We start from the raw sequence: 24,691 nt of genomic DNA on the forward strand, positions 1-24,691 counted from the left end.
AAAGATATTAAAGACATTTTGAGGGGTTTTCTTTCTTCCTGTACCAAACCAAAAAAAAAAAAAAAGAACCATGGCTTTCAAAACCGAAAACGTACCGAACTGAAAATTTTGTGCACCATTACAAGCCTAGTGAACACTGATTATGCTTCTAAGTTTGCTTCTAAATGTTAGAATGAATTTTTATTTATTTGACTGAGTGTGAAAATAAAGCATGAACACGCATAGAACTGATTTCTAAAATATCTTTTTTCAGATTTGCCTGGCTACCACAGGGCATAACCTTCCTAAAACTCTCACTAGTTTAGCAATTAAAGCAACCGTTACTGTTTTCAAGCTGAAATCTGAGTGGGTGTTTGTATCTGAACTTAATCTTCTCAGACTTTATGAGCCTTGGACTAAACATTACTTCTAAATAAATCTAAATATTGATTGTGAAAAGAATCATAACAATATGTTTACAAAATATCCAAAAAACCTTTAACGGTAACATTAGTAATGATGGTAGAATACCTACTGTAAATTCAGAGGTTTTATGAAGGCTGTTTTCCCTTCGCTCAAGTGCTCGATAGCGTCGACTCAAGGACACACAACTCTACAAAGTCTCTCCTCATCTGACATTACATTTATTTTGCAGAGTGAATGATTTTTATTTTCATACCTTGCCTTCCATTTACCTCTGTCTCTTTACCTCAGGATATTCTCATGTAAAGTGAGCAAAGAAAACAAGAAAATACCTTGGAAATATTTGTTTTTTTTTTAATTTTTCAAATTATATACACAGTTTTCACACTGTATTCATGACATCCTGTCAGTATACATTCATTATAAAAGAAACAATTACAAGGTTTTCTTCTTCTTTTAAGCTCTGTATGAAACTATTGCTGCGGCTGAAGGAATTGACCAGATAAGTTCCCAAACCCATGTAGCCTTCATGTAGAAGCCACAGATCCAAGTGGCTTAGAATAAGTACAAATAAGACATGATGTACAAAATGCACAGTGGCTAAATGCAGATATTTTGTGCACCTTAATGGAGACACAGATAAGGCATTGGATGGATTTGGATCAAGTTACTGACTGATATGCTGCCTTTCAAAACTTCATCAGAATACCTCCTCATGACACAGCTGTTAAAAGAATGTGTAGATGGAAAATGCTTCATTTATATCAAATAATACCCCCATAAAAATACCATGATATTAAGAAGGAAATCCACGTTTTGTCTCGAGTGGAATGCACAAAGTGTAAGACCTCCGTTTAATCTCTAACGGAGGTCACTCTCGTAATGTTATGTGGAAAATTAATAATTGATTTATGTCTTATAAAAGGAACAGCTCGTTTATACCGCAGAGAAAAAAGTGAGCTGTGGAAAGCCTTGAGATGATACACCATCTCAACCATCAGATCTAGGAATTTTCAACCAGCATCAAAGTGTTGATTTGTAGCTTGTGTTGGAACACGTTCAGGAGTTTGAAGCAAAGGCCCGAAGTCTGAGCGGAGATGAGAAAAGGCGCACTGTGATCTGAGGCAGATATGAATATTCGTGATGGACAGAGAGAATGCGGTGAGACGGAGAGGGTTCTACTTTTTGATGGCGGCTACGGCTTTCTTGGCGGCGTCATCCAGGTTGTCCGCGGCCGTGATGGGCAGGCCGCTCTCAGTCAGAATCCTCTTAGCTTCATGGACGTTGGTCCCTAGGAAACACAAGGAAATACTGTTAGAATAAAAAAAAAAAACAAAAAAAAACATTCGACTTAACAAGGCTGAACCTGATCTGCCATCTGCGCTGATGTAAAAATCACACTGTGTGAAAGACGGAGTTCCTTTGGAGGGATCAAATCCACTCCGACGGCAGATGGATGCGGTTATGGGTGAACGCCGGCCAATCCAACCGCTGATCCCAGAGCAGATTTCACTGTGAACAAGGTCAGTGGGGCAAAAGGGCAATTAGTTTGTTTGTGCTTGTGTGTGCGGTGAGGTCAGGGGGGAGCAGGTGCTGGGTGATATGGTGGCACCCATGCCCTGGTAGACCCGCAACCAAGCAGAGACACACACACACACACACACACACACACACACTGGAGACGTCGTGCATGAGTCTCATAGTCTAATGTTGTGAAGCTGCTGCTGAACACGCCTGTCACAACACGGGGCGACCGTGGGTGGGGGTATAGTGGACGGACGGACCCAGAGAGAAAAGTGGGTGAAAAGGAAGAATAGATGCTGAAGGGTAAAAGAGCAAAAGGTCAAATGAAACATAAAGGCCATCACCGCTGCAATAACAAACGCCGTTCATGTGTCACTCACTGATTTCACACATGACGACAAGAAAAACAACAGCAACCTTTGACATAGTAGCAGCAAAGTGTTCCCCCACTTCTCTCCTTCATTATTATTATTATTATTATTATTATTATTATTATTATTATTATTATTATTATTATTATCATCATCATCATCATTATTATTATTATTATTTTATTTTTTAAGATTTTGAGTCTTTCATTTTAGGATTATCATGATCATGAAATGTTTATTGATGATTAACTACTACTACTACTACTACTACTATTATTATTATTGTTATTATTATTATTTTTTTTTAAGATTTTGAGTCTATCATTTTAGGATTATCATGATCATGTAATGTTTATTGATGATTAACTACTACTACTATTATTATTATTATTATTATTATTATTATTATTATTAATTTTTATTTATTTTTTTTATATTTTGAGTCTATCATTTTAGGATTATCATGATCATGAAATGTTTATTGATGATTAACTACTACTGCTACTACTGCTACTACTACTACTACTACTATTATTATTATTATTATTATTATTATTATTATTATTTTATTTTATTTTTTTTTTATATTTTGAGTCTATCATTTTAGGATTATCATGATCATGAAATGTTTATTGATGATTAACTACTACTACTACTACTGCTACTACTACTACTACTACTATTATTATTATTATTATTATTATTATTATTATTATTATTTTATTTTATTTTTTTTTTATATTTTGAGTCTATCATTTTAGGATTATCATGATCATGAAATGTTTACTGATGATTAACTACTACTACTACTACTACTACTTCTATTATTATTATTATTATTATTATTATTATTATTATTATTATTATTATTATTTATTTTTTTTTTTTTAAGATTTTGAGTCTATCATTTTAGGATTATCATGATCATGTCATGTTTATTGATAATTAACCCTTTCATGCATAGTGGTCACTACAGTGGACAGTTACTCTACAGTTTTACTCTTGTATATTCGTGGGTTTTGTTGTTTTAGTTCCATATCAACCAACACAGTGGACACTTATGCATCATCTCATAAACTGCAATTCATACCATTATTGTAACTTTGCTGTTCTTAATTGGTTCTTGAGTGGAAATCAATTGTTAATATTTATTTTTTGCATATGATCTCCATGAAGTGAGTAATAACTAGTATTAGAATATGTTAAAATGTGAGAAAACATCAGATTAGCAGCATTAAATATAGTTTCATTTCACTGTTTTCATATCACTTTATGATATTGGGTTTTAAATACATGTTTCTTTGCTTCAAGAATAAAATTCATGGTGTAGCTGAGTGGACATTTTTGTAACTCCATGAAAAACAGGTTGATTTAAAAAAGAATTCAATCACATTGTTTTTTTTGTTTTTTTTTCATGCCTAAAGAGGAATAAAAACACTCAGGAAAAAAAAATCTTGATTAAGGTTCTCATAATTCATGCATGAAAGGGTTAATTACTACTACTACTATTATTATTATTATTATTATTATTATTAATAATTTATTTTTATTATTATTATTATTTTTTTTAAAGATTTTGCATCTTTCATTTTAGGATTTTTTTAAAAAAAAGATTTTGAGTCTTTCATTTGAGGATTATCATGATCATGAAATGTTTGTTGATGATTAATTACTATTATTATTATTATTATTATTATTATTATTATTATCATTTATTCATTTTTTCTAAAGATTTTGTGTCTTTCATTTTAGGATTATTATTATTATTATTATTTTTAAGATTTTGCGTCTTTCATCTTAGCATTATCATGATCATGAAATGTTTGTTGATGATTAATTGCTGATTTCCCATTTTATGAGTATAACATAAGGCTATCAATTAAATTATACAATGCAGTTCATGAAGAAGAATTTATTGCCACTGAGTATTGGAACATAAATAAACTCTTGGTGATGCTCATTCTCTGCTCAATATCTGTACTTAATGGCACAGATACAAAGTAGTAGAAAAAAGTTGTGGGACACACTTAACATTTTTACACAATCTCAAATATTATCACGAAATATTTGCGGAATAATCTTGTTTGTGTTCCAAAAAGTGTGGCTGTATCGACACAAACAAATGCAAATGATTTTTTTGTTTAGTGTTAACAAGCAAAAATAAAAACTAAATTCTAGATGTGTTTTATTATCTGCTGAAACATCCAGTTTGGACCTCGACAGAACAGAGCATGTGCAGAAGGGAGCATGGGTGGGAGTTCAATGACTTCAGAGTGATTCTTAATCCAATATATCATAAATGCATGGGGTGTCCAAAAACTTTTTCCACCACTGTAGCTGCTAATGTTTTAAGTACTTTTATTATTTATTTTCTTATTGCTTCTGCATCAATAATAAAGGGTTAAATTGAAAAATGAAATGTGCTTTTAAGAGGTGAAACCATAGCATTGAAATCACCATGTGAAGCTCATTTCACTGGTGTTGAGTTTTTTAATTTATTGTTTTAATTTTACATTCTATTGACAAAAGACAAGAAAAATCTAAGAAATAAGCAGCAAAACTTTTTTTAAAGCTATAATCCATTTAGTTTATTATAGCTTTACAACATTCAGTATTAAGCTTCCTTTATCTGTTGTAATCCTGCTCTTGTGTCTCATTTATTTCAGGAAGGTTTTCTTCAGCCAAAAGAAACTAAAAAAAAAAAAAAAAAAATCGGCTTCTTCAGAAAAATACTTTTTATTGTAGACATGCTGCAGACCAGACTTGTGTATTGATGTGTGAACACTGTATATACACCTGACCTCATGATCCTCAGACATTCACTCTTACTCTATAAAACATTTCAAGTACTTTCATGTCCTGAACTGTTGAACTTGTTTTAATCAATCAGAAGTGAAATACGGGCTATAAATGTTATCTGTATTGGGGAAAAAACCCTGAAAAACTCTTTATTACACCTTAAAAATGTCACAGAAATACATCTCAGCTTGTTCACATAAACCTCTATTTACTTAACTATACCTTTGTATCAATCCTCTATTAAAGTTTAGCCTTTAAGTTGCTGAATTTATAACAATATTTAGTATGACCTTTGTCTTTTCTATAGGCGAAGTTTCTTCCTGAACCATCTTCCTTGTACGACTTGACTGTAAACAATCAATTGGTCGATCAACAGAATATTATTGTAAGAACTGTGATGCTTAACCATTTAAACCCTAAGCCTAAAATGGTCTGCCTGGACTTTTTTTTTTCTTTTTTTGACCATAAAAAGTTTAGAAAATATGCTGTGAGTGAATTCATTTGCCCCTTTTTCCATAGCACTTTTTTCCCCAGATCTTTCAAAATCTAGCAATCATTTACAATTTACTGTATTTTTTAATACACTGCAAAAATCAAAATCTTACCAAGTGTATTTTTCTCATTTCTTTTTTTTGCCAAAATGTTTTTTATTTAAATTTTTATCATTTTAACAAACAAACAACAAACACTGCATACATCAGATCCATGCAACCTGCCGACTACAAACACAAACATCATTATGTTCACAAAAAGAAAAAAAAAAAACCAAAATGTAGAAATCTGAGCATCCACCTTCAGAAACCACAGTGGTAACTTTTTCAAATGTTTGCATTGTCCTCCAGCAAATTTAGATTCTGAGCATACACAATGAAAGGATTCCAAACACGTTCAAATGACTCCTGTTTGCCCTTAAGAATATAGGAAATTTTTTCTAGTAAAAGGGTAGAAAGCATCTGCCGTGTCCACTGACTAACAGTTGGACAGAGTTCTTTTCCAAAATAATGAAATGCATTTTTTTTTAGCAATAAGTAGACTGAAGTCTATAAAAATCCATTCATTTGTTGTATATTTATGTTTTTCTGGATATATGCCAAACAGAAATAACTTTGGGTCTAACATGACTTGTTTAGAAATAATTTTTTCAATTATTTCCCTGATTTCCCTCCGGAACATATTTTTCCCATTTCTAATCAAAATATCTCATCACACTTAAAATAAGACATAATCACCTAAAAAGTAACTTTTCAGTGAGATATAAGAACTGATTTTCAGACAACAGATCTAGAAAATCTTATTTCAAGAAATCTTACTAAGATAATTTTCATTTGTCCCACTGGCAGATTTTTTTTGCTTAATTCAAGATTTTTTTTGCTTAACTCAAGCAAAAAAAAATCTGCCAATGGAACGAGTGAAAATTATCTTGGTGAGATTTCTTGAAATAAGATTTTCAAGATCTATCTCACTGAAAAGTTACTCTTTAGGTGATTATGTCTTATTTTAAGTGTGATGAGATATTTTGACTAAAAATGAGAAAAATACACTTGGTAAGAGTTTGATTTTTGCAGCGTACTGCTTTAACAGCTTCTTCTCCAGCTTCTAGTACAGGCATGATTGAAATTACCACTGCTACCCAATAAAGTCAATAAAGTCTGTAAAGCCCAACATCTCAGGTTTCAGAAACTGTTGGAATCTTTAAAATCGCACAAACAATGAAAAAGTTACAGCCATCCAAACTGCATATGCACAGGGCGTGTCAGTGATGGCACGTCAGGGTTTAAAGAGTTAAAGTAAGTTTTATTGGGGGGAAAAAAAACCCCAAAAACATTCTGCTGGTTTCAGCATCTCATATGTCAATATTTACAGGTTCTTGACATATTCACCAGCTCAGGAACTGCTGACAAATTAAACACCAAACACGTAATCAACAAATTAATCGATATGAAAAAAGCATGTTCAGTAATAACATAGAGTCGTCGTATGAATCTGTGATGTATAACTCCTACTTGTGCTCATGTTATATTCACCCCAGTCAAATCTGTGACGTAAAGTGGTTAACAGTAGGTGTGTGTGTGTGTGTGTGCATTCTCAGATGCTTACAGGTTGACCTTAGCGCTCCTGGCTGTCGTGTAATTAAGACTGCGTGATATGTGAATTCTCCGGAGGCCAGGCCACCCTGATCAATAGACCTTTCATGAGGAATTCTATTACCAGCGCCACTTAACGCCTAATATTTCATCTCTTTTGTCCAGCCAGATGATAAGTCATTCCAAACACATTTCTGCAGGCTCGCACTCCAAACAATCAATTCTGCAGTGTAATTAATTAGAATAAGAGCAGGAAGAGACCTTGTTCTGGCGCATAAACAAGGGATAGGGTGTCCCAAGTCATTGTCTCGTCAAATAGCTTAGAATATTTTGTATGTGTGTGTGTGTGTGTGTGTCCAGAGGTGAATCTACAGTCACAGTGAGAAAATGGAGGGCTATGCTGTATACTTTACACTCCCCAAACTGACCTGGGAACTTCATTGCAATTGACGGATCCGTATTATCATACTGTCAGGCTTATCCGTTAGATGATTAAAACAAAGTTGGTGCACAACAAACTTCAAACAACAGGAGATAAAACTGTGGGAGAAGCAGCCATATGTGCCAACCGCAAATACATAATGCAACAGATATTCTGAAAAGACAAATAGACCTATGGAAGGTGTACATAGCCCTGGAATAAAGTAAACAACATGTGCGTTTTTTGCTGTTTTTTTCAATCTGTAAATATTCATGAGTATCACTATTGTGCGCAGTATTGTCTACCTAAGGCTAGATATGTGTTTCTTGTGTTGTACGTGCGATGTGTGAGGGGAGAATTGCAAATCTATCGGAGTGAGAAGGAATCCACATACATTTACCTGGGTCTTTTCCTGCGTACAGGCGTGAGTGTGGGAGTGACTGCAGTTCCACTGTGAGCAGTAGGGAGCACTGATGGCTCACAGCAGCAAAGCCAAGGACAGAGCCCAGCGGGAAACAGCACCACTAGGTGTGGGTGTGAATGTGTATGTGTGTGTGTGTGTGTGTATGTGTGTGTGGAGTATGCTACATATATATATCTGTGCGTGTTCACCTGCTGCCACTAGGTGCTGCCAGAGACCTACTCACTGCTTGGACTCAGTATACAGTAAAGTCAATGCACACACACTTTAGATTCAGTCTGAACACATTTTATAGACTCTATTTTTTTGTTACTGTACGTTTGATTGATTGATTGATTGATTGAGTGAATTATTCCAAAAATGCAATGAAATTTAGCATATATATGAATAAGTAAAAAACAAATAATAATGTAAAAATCAACCATCAAGACAACCTTAGGAAGAAGAACAGCACAATAGTTTCATTTACATGCCCGAAAAGGGGTGGGAAGAAGAGCAGCTTATTTAATCCCGCCCCTTCCCCATAAAATATTAATACTATATATTTATCTCCCTCCTCCTTTTACATTACTCTTTTAGCCGCGGAAAAAAATTAGACCATCAAAAGTTAGCAAAAACAATGATTATGCAATCAAGTACTAACTCCTGTGTGTATCATGTGACTAAAACAGACAGAAAAGGAAACATGGAATGCCTAAAAGCACTGTTTTTGTCAGTACAATGCCATAAATATTGATATAAGAACTGAAGTGAATTGGGTTATTATCAAAAAAACAAACAAACATGGAAGACAGCTAGATATCAGCTGTGAAATTAAACTGTTATGAGCTATTTTTATTGTTATCATTATATTTGTCTAAACAAATGTGCCTTTAGTTGTACCAGGCATTAAAATGAACAAGAAATTGAAGAAAACAAGGGTGGTCTAACACACTCATACATATACACACATACAAGTATAATTGTTTACCTTTGCATTTCTTAATTGTGCTGGCAAAATATAAATAAATAAATAAATAAATAAATAACTCAAAGAAAGAAATATAAACGTACACAATAGTGAACATATGGTGACAATTAATAACCCTCATCCCTATATCTTGCGAAAAACATTTTCTTCCAAGTGTTTTGAAAGATAATGGAAACTCAGCTGTAGATAATAACACATTAGGGAGCAATACGTCAGATTTCTATGGCCCCATGTGAACATATTATCTTTCGACTGCAGGCTATTTATTCATCAGTTACCACTTGGTTACTTGCAACCAGTTGTGGAAGATGCATTCGGATCCATTACATAAGGACACTCTGAAAACACTCAGACACAGGTAAAAAATTCAAGCAACAAACCCACATTTAGGAATGTTTTCACACGATTTGTGGAGTTTTCAGTTTGATGCGAAATAAATGTGCAACACCCATTTAAGGCATTCTCAGTCTGGATTGAAATGAAGCAAGGTTTGGTTCATTTACAGTGTGAAGACAGTGGTTCGGAGTTTCACACAAATTGCATGAAGTTACGTGAGATTGTCACGGCCAATACACACAAGAAGAAAGAAAAGGAAGAAGGAAGAAGTCGAAAATGAATCAACATGAAAACATGACATGTATGCCTGTCTACAGCATGAGAGCTAAACTACAGCAAATTTATACCATGAAAAAAAAAAACACAAAGGTTGGCCAATGTAAAAACACCCCATAATAAGTGTCATCAGTAAAATATTTTATGTCCAAGTCAAAGTCATGATGCAGCAAAAAAAATGTTTTCCTAGTATATATGATGTTTTGGATTCATATAACTGCTGAATTAATCCATATAATGATAATAATAATAATAATAATAATAATAATAATAATAATAATAATAATAATAATAATAATAATAATAATAATAATAATAAATTTTATTTATAGGCACCTTTCAGGACACTCAAGGTCACAGTACAAAGTTGTTAAAATGAAAAAAACATAATTAAAATTACACACATACATATAAAAAACACATAGGTCCATAAAATGGCAGCAGATAAAAGTGAATTATGGAACTGATATGTTGCATGATGTAGATCACAGATGTCAAACATACGGCCCGGGGGCCGAATCCGGCCCACCAAAGGGTCCAATCCGGCCTGTGGGATGAATTTGTGAAATGCAAAAATCCTACTCAAGATATCAACACTAAGAAATTTGACTTTAGGGGCCATATAAAGCCCTACTTTAGTCTCAAGTGGGTCCGATCAGTAAAATACTATCATAATAACCTACAAATTATGACGACTCCAAATGTTTCCTTTTTGTTTTAGTGTAAAAACAGTGAAATTACATGAAAATGTATAAATTTACAAACTAACCTCACAAAAAATATGAAAAACTAGAAATGTCTTCAGAGAAGTAAGTGCAATTTTACAAACATTCTGTCTGTTACTAAATGTTTTGTGTATTTGCAGATCCCTTGTGATCTGTAAGTTGTAATACACGTTTGCAAATAAAAAGCAGAGGAAGAATATAGTTAAAATTGCACTTTTTAAAAATAATTTTCAGTTTTTTGGTGGCTGTTCATGTTATTCACATTTTTTAATGGATAGTTTATAAATGTAAACATTTCCATACTGTAATTTTACTTTTTTCATTATAAAACACATTGAAAAGTTTAGAGTTGGAATTATTTCTATATTATTATGTTATTAATTTACTAGTCTGGCCCACTGCAGATCATATTGTGAGGATGTGGCCCCTGAACTGAAGTGAGTTTGACACCCCTGATGTAGATGTTCGATGTAAAACCATTTGACTGCTTTATATACTGTTGTAAAGTTTAATATCCAGCAGTGCAAGATGTTCTATAAGCTCATCATCAATCCTGTTTCCAACTTTGTGAGAATGCACTTCTAGTTAAGTCAAGAGTGTTTTTGAAGGGTTGATTTAGCTTAAAAACAGGAGAATTTACTTACGAAGAAATACCTCATTCTTCAGTTTATCACAAACATTCACAGACAACAAAGTTTTCAAGAAAGGGATGCAAAATTGTTGCCTGAAAATAAAAAGTGCAGATACAAAGAAATGCAAATGATTTTAGTAAACAGTACATAATTTGCCTCTGAGATGTAGTAGAATAGTAAAGTTGCATAAAATGGAAGTGCTATTTTGTGCTTTAGTATAGTGCTATGAATTAAAAACACACAGTACAGTCCATTACTATTGGTAAGTACATCTGCTGCTAAGACTTCCTCTGCTCCTAAGTCACCTCTTCATCTAAATTCAGTTTTTAGTGTTGTAATTCCTCCCCTTCTGCACTTTTATGAGCTGTCCACTCTGCTGAACGGTGACTCAACTGACCAGCCTCATAAGAAAACCCAGCTCTGAGTCCTTAACAACAAAAGACGAAGCGCCGCTGAATGTTTTGCTGTGTGATATATTGTTTCTTCACAGCACATTTCTGTTGGATCTCTGGTCTAATTAGCGAGCTTACTTGTGGCTATTGTAAAAATGCCACTTTAATGTGTGAGTCAATTACAGGCCACCATATTTCAACAGGATAATAAGGCTTGGGGCTATGCCAAAGACTCGTGCCAGAGGAGTTCTGTTGATGCTGCAGTTGCTAAAATTGTGATCCTGGCTTAACAAGCTGAGGTTTAATGAAACTCAGATCTGATGAGGAGAGGAGACTGCCTGGTTAACTGTCAGACCTACAGCAAAACACTGTAGTTTTTCTGGTTTTCTTCTTGATACAGTCATTTGTCTGTTCTTATATAAGACAAAGTATACATTTTTGTGAAGCTTGATAAATTCTAAGTCATTCTCAGTCATATGTTGTACCAAAGGTCTGTGTCTTTTCAATTTGACCTGAAATACAAGTGTTGGGGCTGATATGTGCCCAAGTAATACTCAGAAAACTTAAGGAGGTTGAGTCTGTTGATTCTCAGACTTCCAGGTCATATGTGGTGCACCACCCACATAGAGCTGATTCTTATTCTGCAGAGGTGAATCCAGGACAGAGGATGGTCCGCTGAAAAACCCAGCCCCACTTCTGTCAGACAGAGCACTTTTACAAACCCAGGGGAGGGTGAAATGTTCAGAATGACACTGCATAGTGTCCCATGAATTATATTATGAAAAATAAAACTTTAATGTTCTTAAAAAAAAACAAAAAGGACATTCAGGTTATGGTTCACTATCGTGCCAAAGTAGGAGACGACTTGGCTTCTATTGGTTGTTTCATGTTTCGTCCAAAAGACTACCTCTGATTTTCTCGTGCAGTTACACCCAAAATTCCACTGATTTGGACAACAACGTTCTTTATTTAACCAGGTAAGTTAGTTGAGAAGTGATTGTTTTATTCAATAACAACGTGGACATATTGAGGTTTTGCACAAACGTCACATGATCACGTGGTTTTCTGTTTACGACGCCATAGTGGTAGGCAAGCTTTCCTTGGATCATACGTGTTAAACGATGGACCTGCTAAACTCATGTGTGCCGTTTATTACTTAGCTTTCACCAGTTATAAGTTCGGCAGAAAGACCACTCGGTTCCACTGGTGGCAGCGGTGGTTCTGTTCTGCCGACCGCTGTTTATAGTTATTACCGCGGTTAGCGTAGCTTCTCAGTATAGTTAGCCTGCGTGCCTGTGGTGCTTAGCAGCGTGGAAAAAAATAATTGTCATCATGTGGTACGGTGATGAAGACCCCTTTAAACCTACCAGGAGGGCTTCCCCTGGACTATCACCCTATAGAGAGAGAGTGATTGTGGGTCTACCTGCTCCCTTTGAGTTTCCTCAGCTGGGTGAAGCAGCTGGAAGTGGCAGTCGGAGCTACGGCAGGTGACACCGGTGAGTTCAGCGGGGAGCTGGTGACAATACTCCCCACCCACGTCTGTGCAAGTCTGCTTTTCTACTATGGGACAGCCTTCCCGATGCGCTCAAGTCAAATTATGCGGCCGTGAAAGAGAAGATGGGATCGGCTTTTGGACAGAGACAGTTAAAGGACCGTTTGAGAGCTAACATATCGGCTCGTTCATGAGTTCCGGGGCAGAGCCTGGAGGTGTACGCGGCTGATGTGAGCCGGCTGGAGCTGGTACTCGTGTTTTTGCCTCCGAGTTGCCCGCACATCACTGTTGTTAGTAAACACTGAAACTCATCTATGGTGCCTTTATCACAAGCAGACATACTCGCAAATAACAAAACATGCAAACACGAGTCCAAAGAAAAACACGATATAAAGCAACAGTTCTAACTTTCTGGATCCAGATAGTGTGCCCACCAATATGGTGGTGTAAACAATAATCACATGACCACTGATGTCAGCTGCAAGTCCTCAATAGAGACGAACAACCAATCACTCTCACATTCACACCATGGATAATTTAGATTAACCAGTGAACTTGGGGTGTGACAAAATATCGATATGTCGAACTATCACGATTTTTAATCTTACAATGGATTATTGATGTGCTCACGCCACATATTGTTTTTTAAATTGTTATTAAAATATAGCCGCTATAACCTTTTTTTTTATCATTCCTCCTTAGTGAGTCGAGTCACCGTTTTACATGTCATCCAGGGGGCGGTCCTTGTGTAAGTGGTTGAAAATTGGGCTGAAGTCAGTGTTGATGAAAAAACAAACAACGGCGCTAATATGGCGGAGTGGAGCGGTGCAGTTAAACTGAAAGACGCACTGACATTGTTTATATCAAAAATGTGGACTCACTTTGGCTTTTATAGTGTGGAAAGCTGGATAAGGACTGTTTCACAAAAATACCACACATGGGTGGCACAACAAACATGCACACTTGAGAGACATGAGATGTTGTGTTTTCTGAATGAGTTTGAAATCGTGTCACTGTTGTCAGACAGCTAAAAAATGTTTACAGTTCGGTTGAACTAAAACAGTGTCATTGTTTTCGCAATATTGCTGTTTGTACTCTGGTTAAATTATGCTGAAAAATATGAACCTTTTTTTTTTTTGTTTCACCTCTATAAACACACAGATGTATTGTAGGTTTTTAACAACAATATATTGATAATTGCAGTGACGCCATATCATGTTATCGTGAGCCATGTATCGCATATCGTAACGCATTGTATCATGAGGTACCCTGAGATTCCCAGCCCTACTAGTGCATGTGTTTGGATGGTGGGACGAAGCCGGAGTACTCGGAGAGAACCCACGCAAACACGGGGAGAACATGCAAACTCCACACAGAAAGGTCCCTGGTGGTGGAATCGAACTTAGGACGTTCTTGCTGGGAGGGGACAATGCTAACCACTACACCACTGTGCTGCCGAGGTTCAGAAACCAAACGAAAACAATCGATATAAAGCAAAAACTATCCTCTGCCCAGACTAAATCCCGCTTGGCCTATGCCTTATTACCAACTTTTTCAAGTACAATGAGGGCTTAACAGAGCCGGGTTCTCCACTGCTGCACCTTACATCCAGTCTGTACATGGAGGAAGTAGAAAGTAGAGCACTGAGCTGCTTCAAGGGAACAACACCTAGCGCTCATTTCAGATATGTGGATGACATCTGGGTCAAAATCAAAACCCAAGAAGTGGAAGCCTTAACAGAACGCACTGACTCAGTTGACAGCAACATCAGGTTCATAAAGAAGGCTGTCTGCAGAAACAAGAACCCTTTTCAGACCATGTGGGGCTCATTGAGACCTCAGCACTGAGGTTTACTGGATACTTACACTTAGACCAGTATCTGCTCTTTGCCTCCTGCCACCAACTGAACCACTGGAGGCTACAGAACTGAACACCACCAGGACAGTAATGTTAGTACCAAGGGACATTCGCAAAGCACTTCTGTGGTTATCCCACCTGTGGTTTCACTTAGACAGCAAACAGATATGAAACAGCAATGGTAAGTTCAACCATGTGTTTACTATTCCGGCATTACAATCTGAAGTAATGACCAAAAATGTGTTCATAAAGTAACAACAACTCTGACCTTTTGCCGACAAAATCTAATCAGCTCATTAAGTTGAAGTGAATATTTGTGCCAAGAAAGTCCCTTGTGGTGGTCCATGCTGCATTTCTAAAAAGCTCTTCCTCAAATAGAACCCCCCCCCCCCCACACACACACACACACACACACACGCACACACATATAATAAAATTTCCTTGGAGTTTCTGACAAACCTGGAGGAATTTTCTCACGCCTCAGATCCCGACTGTATGTCAGATTCTGCAATAACTATCAGAGTGAGATTTCACACTAATAGCTCTTTTTACTTTGGTTGATGTGCTTTGGTTTCTTTTCATACAAAGGAAAATGTAAGTGAATAAAAAATGCATCAACAAGCAAGTTATGACATTTTAGTGAGAATGTTAACTTCAATTACTGGTCAGGTGTATCTGAAATGGGAGCGGTAAAGTAAATAAAGGATGATGGTCTTGTGTTTTGGACTTAACAAGCTGGAGACTTGCTTTTATTACAGCTCTTACATCCTGCTCTATCCCAGAATGCAAAGCGCGTCTGGCTACAGGAACTGTTGAGCTCAAACCTGTAGAGTAGTTGTAGGCCTTGTTCATACCTTGTATTACAGAATGCATGTTAACCCTTGTAAGGTGTTTGGGTCTGTGGGACCTGTTTTCATTTTTTATTAAAAGACAAATGATGAGTAATTATTTTTTATGAATTTTTCCTCTCATATCTTGATTATATTACATTTTATTTAAAAAAAAACAACTAAAAACGAGTAGCACTTTAATTCATAAATGTGATCTAGCAAAGGCAAAAGGCAAATATTAAACATATATGCTTTTTATGTTGCTTGTAATTGGTATGAAGTAAACATCTGTTGAGTATTTACCTCAGCCAAGGAGGTTATGTTTTTGCCACGGTTTGTTTGTTTGTTTGTCTGTCTGTCTGTTTGTCTGTCCGTTAGTGTGCAACATAACTCAAAAAGTTATGGACAGATTTGGATGAAATTTTCAGGGTTTGTTGGAAATGGGATAAGGAAGAAATGATGGGGGGGCCCACGGGGGGGCCCATTTCCAACAAACCCTGAAAATTTCATCCAAATCTGTCCATAACTTTTTGAGTTATGTTGCACACTAACAGACAGACAAACAGACAGACAAACAAACAAACAAATAAACCCTGGCAAAAACATAACCTCCTTGGCGTGGGGGGGCCCACAGGGGGGGGGCCACTGATCAGCCTTGGCGGAGGTCTGCGCTCTCCGAGTGCTTTTCTACTTTGTCTGTTTGTTTGTCTGTTTGTCTGTCCGTTAGTGTGCAACATAACTCAAAAAGTTATGGACAGATTTGGATGAAATTTTCAGGGTTTGTTGGAAATGGGATAAGGAAGAAATGATTAAATTTTGGTGGTGATCAGGGGTGGGGGGGGCCCACGGGGGGCGCCACTGATCAGCCTTGGCGGAGGTCTGCGCTCTCCGAGTGCTTCTAGTTTAACATAAAATTGTTTGATTATGTTGAATTAAAAACCCATCCACGAACACTGGCTGAATAACAAAAATCTGAACACAACACAAGGGTTAATACAAATGACCACTGGGGAGGACATATTCCTGCTTTAACAGTTAAGAGAATGTGGACGTATGCTTCCCAGACCTGCCCTGAGCGCATCCTGAGTCTGTCCACACCTTGCATTATGACTGTCTGCATGAGACTGGATCACTCAGGATGGATGTTAATGTCATGTCTGAACCAAGGTTATTATTGTTAACGAAAACTAATGAAATGACGAAAAGTAAAATTGAAAAAACATTTTCGTTAACTGAAATAAAAACTATAATTAAAAGAAAAAAACGATAACTAACTGAAGCTGTATTGTGTGCGTACAAAACTAACTAAAACACATAAAAATAATGGATAAAATTCCCTTCGTTTTCGTCGTTGTCAACATCGGATTGATACGAAAGTGATTTATTTCGCTCTAGCAATTTTAGCTAGCGGCACCGTACGACACTTCACTGTCCGTCACTTCTTGTCAGTTGTGGTTTAGAGTCGTCTTCTCGTCTCTACTCTACCTGGAAACATGGAGACTAAAGTTGGGAGAAAGCAGCAGAGTCCTGTCTGGGATTTATTTGAATACGACGGCGAAGAAGACAAAAGATACGACAAAACTAAAATTAATACTAAAACTAAGCCTTTAGAAAAAAATGAAAAGTAATAAAAACTAGCAAACCTGCTCTAAAAAGGAATTAAAAATAACTGAATTAGAGAAAAAAAAAGTCAAAACTAAATAAAACTAAACTATAATGAAAAATCCAAAACTAATATAACCTTGGTCTGAACAGGGCAATAGCTGGGTCACCTTCCCACTGTAAATGAACCACCTCAGAGTTTGCTGAACATCAGGTAGAAACCATAGTCTGTAAAAGGTCCTGGTATTGGTGTTATGGTCCACAAGTGATGGGAAATTTCTGTGTTCCCAACAAATTGCAGCATAAGTGAAAATAAATCAGATTCTGATATAATGAGACTAACAAGAACAAACCAAAACAGGTCCACTCTGAGGCTAAAACACCTGAACCTGTATATTCAGTTCAATGTTGCAAGGAGCACACGGACCTATATATAGCAGAGATTAAACAACCATTTCACAAGCACATGGCACTACACCAGGGACCCAACTCCTCAGGTCAGGACTCAGAAGGCCACCTGCATCTGAAATACAGCAGAGGAATGTACTGGAATAGGGAAGGCGGAGAGTTTGAGAGAAGAATGAAGGAAGTCATCTACATTAAACAGGGCGGTCATCCCATCAGCATAGACCTGACGTAACTCGATGGGTGGTTTTACACTTTAAAGGGATCATATTTTGCTAAACCCACTTTTATTAGTCTTTGGTTCATTTATTTGTGTATTTAGACCCTAATAGTTCAAAAAGATTGAATTTGAACCCTCCAGGTGCCGCAAAGCTATCTTTATATTCATTTTAGCAAAAATTGAGTGGATTTCTACAGCCCGTTTTAATTCCTGCTTAATTTGTTAAGTCTATAACTAGTTATGTCATAACATTTGCATATATAAGGTCAAGACGTGCGACGAACATTTCTCCGAGTACACCATAATTGTTTGTCAGCAGCAGCGGTTGTAGTCCATACTGAAAATATGTCCAAATTTCAAGGCGATTACCTAAAATATTAAGTTGTTGGCTGAACAGGACAGAGCAGCACAGCCAACAACCTGGAGGGGGTGGGGCATAAAGTGGCTCATTTGCATTTAAAGGGCCAGCGCTAAAAAAACGACCTTTCTGGTGTCATTACTCAGAAATAAGGTTGAAGATGGACCTGTGGAGTTGAATTAATGAAGAATTCAGACCCAAGCAGAGCATTTACAGTAAGTAGACCACAGGGAAATGTTTTAAAATGCATAATTCCATAAAAATAAAGAAAGCAAATATCACTCCTTTAATTCAGTTAATAATCGACAGGTTATCTCAACAGCCCTAGGTGTCCACAAAAAGACGATGAAAACCTGGAACTCTCCACCAGTCAGAACTGAATAAGACTTCAAATGTCCAAGAACAGAAATGTCCAGTGGTTGCTGTCAACTTAAAACTCAGATTTAAACATTCATTCATTTTCTGAACCCGCTTTGTCCTCACTAGGGTCACGGGAGTCGCTTGGAGCCTATCCCAGCTACTCATGGGTGAAGGCGGGGTACACCCTGGACATGTCGCCAGTTCAAACAATCACTCTCACATTCACACTTATGGGCAATTTAGATTAACCAATTAACTTGGTATTGCATAGGAGTGTGACAAAATATTAATTTGGAGAACTATCGCAATATTTAACCTTGCAATGGATTGCCGCGTATTGTTTTCCAAAATTATTATTAAAATATAGCTGCTATAAACTTCTTTCATTGTTCCTCGGTGAATCAGGTCACTGTTTTACATGTGATCCAGGGGGCGGTCCTCATACGAGTGGCTGAAAATTGGGCCAAAGTTACAGAAAAATAAAAAGCCAACAACGGCGCTAATAAGGCAGAGTGGAGCGATGAAGTTAAACTGAGAGATGCACCAATACTGTTTAATTCAAAAGTGTGGACTCACTTTGGCTTTTCTAGTGTGGATGAGACAAAGCTGGATAACGCAGTATGTACAAACTGTCTCACAAAAATATGATACACTAATTAATGAAGAATTCAGACCTAAGCATAGCATTTACAGTTTATGTAGACCACAGGGAAATGTTTTAAAATGTATAATTCCATAAAAAAACTCAGGTAATAATCTACAGGTTATCTCAACAGCCCTAGGTGTCCACAAAAAGACGATGAAAACCTGGAACTCTCCACCAGTCAGAACTGAATAAGACTTCAAATGTCCAAAAACAGAAATGTCCAATGGTTGCTGTCAACTTAAAAGTCAGATTTAAACATTCATTCATTTTCTGAACCCACTTTATCCTCACTGGGGTCACGGGGGTCGCTTGGAGCCTATCCCAGCTACTTATGGGTGAAAGCGGGGTACACCCTGGACATGTCACCAGTTCATCGCAGGGCTGACATACACCCACATGAGTGACACTGGAGGCAAGGTGGGTGAAGTGTCTTGCCCAAGGACACAATGGCACATGACTAGAATGGGATTTGAACCACCAACCCTTCAGTTACTGGACGACCTGCTCTGCCATGGCCGCCCCATAGGATTTAAACATCTATCGTAAATTGCTCCAATATACAGACACAAATATTCATATCAGAAATAATTATTCTACCTATGATTTAAAAAAAAAAGCCAAAGATATCCAGAAAATATATACTACAATGCATGTGCAATAGTTCGTTAGAAACCAATTTTGAAACAAGTGAAGAATCCTCATGTTTCTTGTTATGACCCTGGGTCATAATTTATCTATTTATATGTATATGTATGTGTTTTCTGTTTAGTGTGTGTGTTCTCCCCCGTCCTGTAGGTGTGCTGTGCCCTTTTGTGTCTGTCTATTGCAGGTTGCTGATTGGTGGATCATGATTGCCCAGCCCTTTAAAAATGGCCCTGGAACTTCTGTCCTCGCTCGCTCTTGCCTCCTGTCAGCTCCCAACCCTGTGTTCGTGTGTGTGACCGTCAGTCTTCGATCCTGGAAAAATCTGATTGTTTGTAGTTGTAAATAGTTTTGTTAAATTGAACCTTTTTCTGGTAGGGGAGGTCGGCTCTTTTGTTTACACCTTTTCTCCTGTTTTTGTTAGGTAGTTAGGTAAGTTTCTGTATTTTATTTCCTGCATTTATTTTGGTTAGGTAAGTTAGTATTGTAAAAGAAGATATTTTGTTTGTTGTTTTAGCTGCTCCCTCCCCTAACCCTTCCTTAGTTGAGCAAAATACTGATAATAAATATTGTGAATCTTAGTTTTTGACTGACGTGTGTGCTTGGGAGCTGGGAGGGGACAAAAGTTGAGCCTATTATGTTCGCCCTGGTGAACCCCTAGGCCGGGGTGTAACATTCTACTTATAAATAGACTTTTTGTGGAATTAACACACTGTTTCGAAGAACCAGGTTGGAGCAATTAAGTCACACTAGCACCTGCAGAAAAGAACCCCTGTCTTACTATCCTAACTACCTTGAATAAAGAACATAAAAAATGACCAGAATGTCATTGTACAGTACTTGTTCTCTAGCTTTGATTGTTGATCCATCTGATGATCAGTATGCAGCCAAAACAGATGAGTCCTGCTACGCCTCATTTCACCCTGTGTGTTGATCATCAAACACATCAAATAAATGTTGAGAGCAATGATTCTTTGATGCGTGAGTTGGCGTACAGTCAGGACTGAAGGAGCTCTCTCAACATCACTACTGGACTTAGTGCTGCTTTTTAATTAGAAGTGTAAAAATAGACCTTCTTTTAAGAAGGCCACTACTGTTATATGACAGACAGTTGTAGAATGGGTCTGTAAATCAACAGGGTGTGGAAAATAGTTAGGCAATTACAGCCACCTTTCCGTGGACTCTATTTATGGAGACTTTTTTTTTTTTTTTTTTTACCGAGGCAGACAGAAGCTTTAAAGAGCCAAGAGTTCATTTGACCAGACCAGGGAAGATACATTTTTTTAATACCTTAAAAATGTCCATGTGCAAATGCATGTGTGTTTAATCTGCAATCAAGAACACAAGCAATACTGCAATACTAATATTGCAGCTCACAAATAGAGTTAATTTTAGTTTAACAGCAAGGCATCAACAAACAATCAACTAATCAACTTACTCAAAATTATCAACATCTAGACCACATGCTCCGTCCTCTTCGCCTGGGAATACATAACTCTCCCCCAATGCAATCAACCCAGGCCTTTTAAAAGAGCCTTCCCAATTAAAAGTGTGCCAGTTAATCCATTCTGATCCTGTTGAAGAGCGTTGGGCCGTTCTTACTGCCCTGCGGTCAGCCTAGCAAGCTGAGCTGATTGATTCTGAACCAATCTTCTCCACAAGACTGCAACCCAGGATGTAATGACCCACGACTAAAGCTTGGATTAGACCCCGGCCAGGAAAATAGGGTTGGACCAGCCACCAGCAGTGACCTTCTGGACTCAGTCTGTTTGTGAGTCAGGTGGAATTACATGGCCTTGTATGAGAAATGTGGGCCGACTAATTAAAAGTCTATTTTGACTTGCAATTGAGTTGCTTCTATGTACCGCATGTTTAGTCTGGAGCATGAAGACAGATGGCAGAATGCATGTTTTTCTCCTAGACTACTAGAACCTATGCTAATATGTCCTTGTTAACTTTGGTACAGTGCTAATTTGTTTGATTCAGGTTTAAGACTGTCAGTGTGACAAAGGACACTACATACAGGCAAAGTATTTGACTTGTTCTTGATATGGTGATACATTTTTCTCATTTTTGGACATTTGCATACATGAATACACTCTACACATCACATTGCTAGTTTTTATTAGTTCAAATTTTTTTCTAAATGCTTAGTTTCAGTTCAGTTTTAGTTTTGTCGTATGTTTTATTTTCTTCGCTGTCGTATTCAAATAAATCCCATACAGGACTCTGCTGCTTTCTCCCAACTTTAGTCTCCATGTTTCCAGGTAGAGTGGGGACGAGAAAACGACTCTAAACGACAAGTGACGAGAAGTGACGGACCGTGAAGCGCCATATGGTGCCGCTAGCTAAAATTGCTAGAGCGAAATAAATCGATTTCGTATCAATCTGACATTGACAAAGACGAAAACGAAGGGAATTTTATCCATAATTTTTATAGATTTGAGTTAGTTTTGTAAGCACACAATACAGTTTCAGTTAGTTATTGTTTTTTTTCTTTTAATTACAGCTTTTATTTATTTCAGTTAACGAAAATATTTTTTCAACTCTAGTTTTCGTCATTTTGTTTTTGTGTTTTCGTTAACGATAATAACCTTGTCTTGCACCTGTTGCCACAATGAGAGGAAACACAACTAATTTGTTTGACCGTTTACGTCGGCACCAAACAGCTCTTATATCCTCCTGAGTATTTTTTCATATCGCAATATATATCGCAGGGTTAAAAAAAATGGCACCGTCAGTTTTTTCGAATATCGTGCAGCCCTATTTTAAAAGTAGAGGTATAAAGTGTTGAAGCTAAATTTCTAGACTCTTGTGCTTTAAAACAGCCAACTACAGCGCCTCACAGTTGGGTTTTAGAAACAGCTTACACGGCCTGACCTACAAACCACATCAGTAGAGTGTTTGAGGTCACACAGTATGTATGCAGAGAGGGCTAGCACATTCACGCACACATGTGTCTGCGCATATACAAACCCGCATGCACATCCCTGCTTTCTGCTCTAGACACACCACTCTGCTGGATTTTGACAATTAAGCTAACCACCAACTGGCCCCACGCCTTCAGGAGTCACCGCTGCCACCTCACACATGCATAGACACACACAACCCACCGGGGTTCATTAGCATATAGAGGTGAAAGGTGAGCCAATCAGTGCTGTCTCTGCTGTTATTCTGGCCGGCGCTAATGACGGGTGTGGCAGAATGTGACACGTTTGAGAAATGCACTGCTGTTCTTACTGGGACACTGGGCCACAATGAAGATGGATAGGCTCCAGAGAGCACAGTAACAATAATAGAATGGTTCTCAGGTTTATAACAAGGTGGGCAAGAGGTGCTTTTAAACACTGGCACATTTGAGATGTTTAAAAGTCTGATTAGCATCATTATTTTTTTCTCAAAACATTCACATATTTATTGCAGATTGTAAAAGAATTACAGTTATTTCCTCAAGCTAAAAATGTTAGTGGGTTGTGTTGCACGGATATTTCACTGTTATTATGTGTCGGAACATCTATTTTGGGGTTGTCCCATCCTTCAATACCACTTTGTGCCTCAAGCATCTAGTCTGTTCTGAATCCAACATGAAAAAAATAAGTAGTACATTCTAACTTGGTGATATATGAGCAGAACAGCAAATGCAATAGTAAACAGTAAATGCAACAATAGCTGAAGCTCCTGCCAAGTGGGTATTATCACCAACACTAACTACCCCCTGAAAGAACATGGAAAAAATAAATAAAATGAGAGTTAACAAGGGTATCGCTTTCCACTGTTGGACGAAAAAGCATGCTAACAGTATCACTTTAATGCAAGCACCCACCAGTAAGCATGAAGGTCAGATCTAACACAGCTGCTGGTGTCAGTGTTATAGGCAATGACGGAATAGCCAACTGAATCACAACTGAAGACCATTAGGAAGTGATTTGTTTCGACTCTATTTTGTGAACCGAAATCAAAACAGTTTGGATATTCAGTAATTGTCTCAAATTCTCCATGTTGAACTGAAGAATCATCTTGTTCCTGTAATGGAAAACAGCTAAATACAGAGAAAAAAAAGCTAACAATAGCAAACATCTGCAAAAAAAAAAAGAAAAAAACTTCAGCCCCTTCAACATACTATCTCAAGGCAAACAACTACTAAACTTGTTTTTTCATAGCTATAAGGCCAGTGTCATTATGCAGCATCATGAAATCCTCATTAAGGTCAACTGCTTTCAGGCGAGATGATGATCAATGGTCCGTAAGGCGGAGGACGATGATGCACAGTGTGTATTATGTCAGTGTGGGAGTGTTCATGGGGATAAGCTTGCTAATAAGGTCAGAAAGGCTAAATCTGCAAGTGTGTGCATGTGTACACTTAGCATTTTCTCACCTTCGAGCCTGACCACTAGAGGCACCTTCAGCTCCAGCTCTCGACAGGCCTTGGTGATGCCATTGGCGATGATGGCGCAGTTTACGATTCCTCCGAAGATGTTGACCAGGATGGCTTCAACCTGATACAGAGGAGAATGCGAAGAGAAAGGTTAACAGATTTGTCAAATAACTGTGGGAATGCGCTTTACTGCATTAGTGAAAAACAACTTCAGATTTCACCCGTAAGGACACGTTCAATAATACAGGCTTACACGAAGTTTGTGTCGAGTCACACACCCCTGGGCTACACACCCGGGTGCTATAAAACACTGTCACTGTAGACAGAATAAAGCGCTATGTATTGTGGTGGATAAAGAGGCCAGCAGGCAACACCGTGGCCAAATAATACAGCAATATCTCAGTGGGAAGTAGAATGACAAATAACAGAAACTCCCTGCTATGCATCGTATCTAAGCTTTAAAAACTGATTTACATGCATGTCTTGAAAAGTTCCAGTTAAAGGTGGGGTGGGAGATGTTTTCCTGAAGCATTTTTTTTACTATATTGCTT

At 37.3% G+C, this 24,691-nt stretch overlaps 1 protein-coding gene across 1 annotated transcript in view; it reads right to left on the reverse strand.

The window, feature by feature from the left end:
• Positions 1-728: 728 nt before the first annotated feature.
• The window catches only part of suclg2 (succinate-CoA ligase GDP-forming subunit beta), a 147,912-nt gene continuing 123,949 nt past the window's right edge, over positions 729-24,691 (reverse strand). Inside the window, exons 10-11 of the mRNA XM_030134834.1 lie at positions 24,141-24,261; positions 729-1,693 (exon numbers count right to left, since the gene is read on the reverse strand). Of these exons, the coding sequence (XP_029990694.1) occupies positions 1,581-1,693; positions 24,141-24,261 (234 nt within the window). The 3' untranslated portion in view covers positions 729-1,580. The remainder of the gene's footprint in view (positions 1,694-24,140; positions 24,262-24,691) is intronic.

The sequence above is a fragment of the Sphaeramia orbicularis genome, chromosome 5 (assembly GCF_902148855.1).
Source record: "Sphaeramia orbicularis chromosome 5, fSphaOr1.1, whole genome shotgun sequence".
NCBI classification, from domain to species: Eukaryota; Metazoa; Chordata; class Actinopteri; order Kurtiformes; family Apogonidae; genus Sphaeramia; species Sphaeramia orbicularis.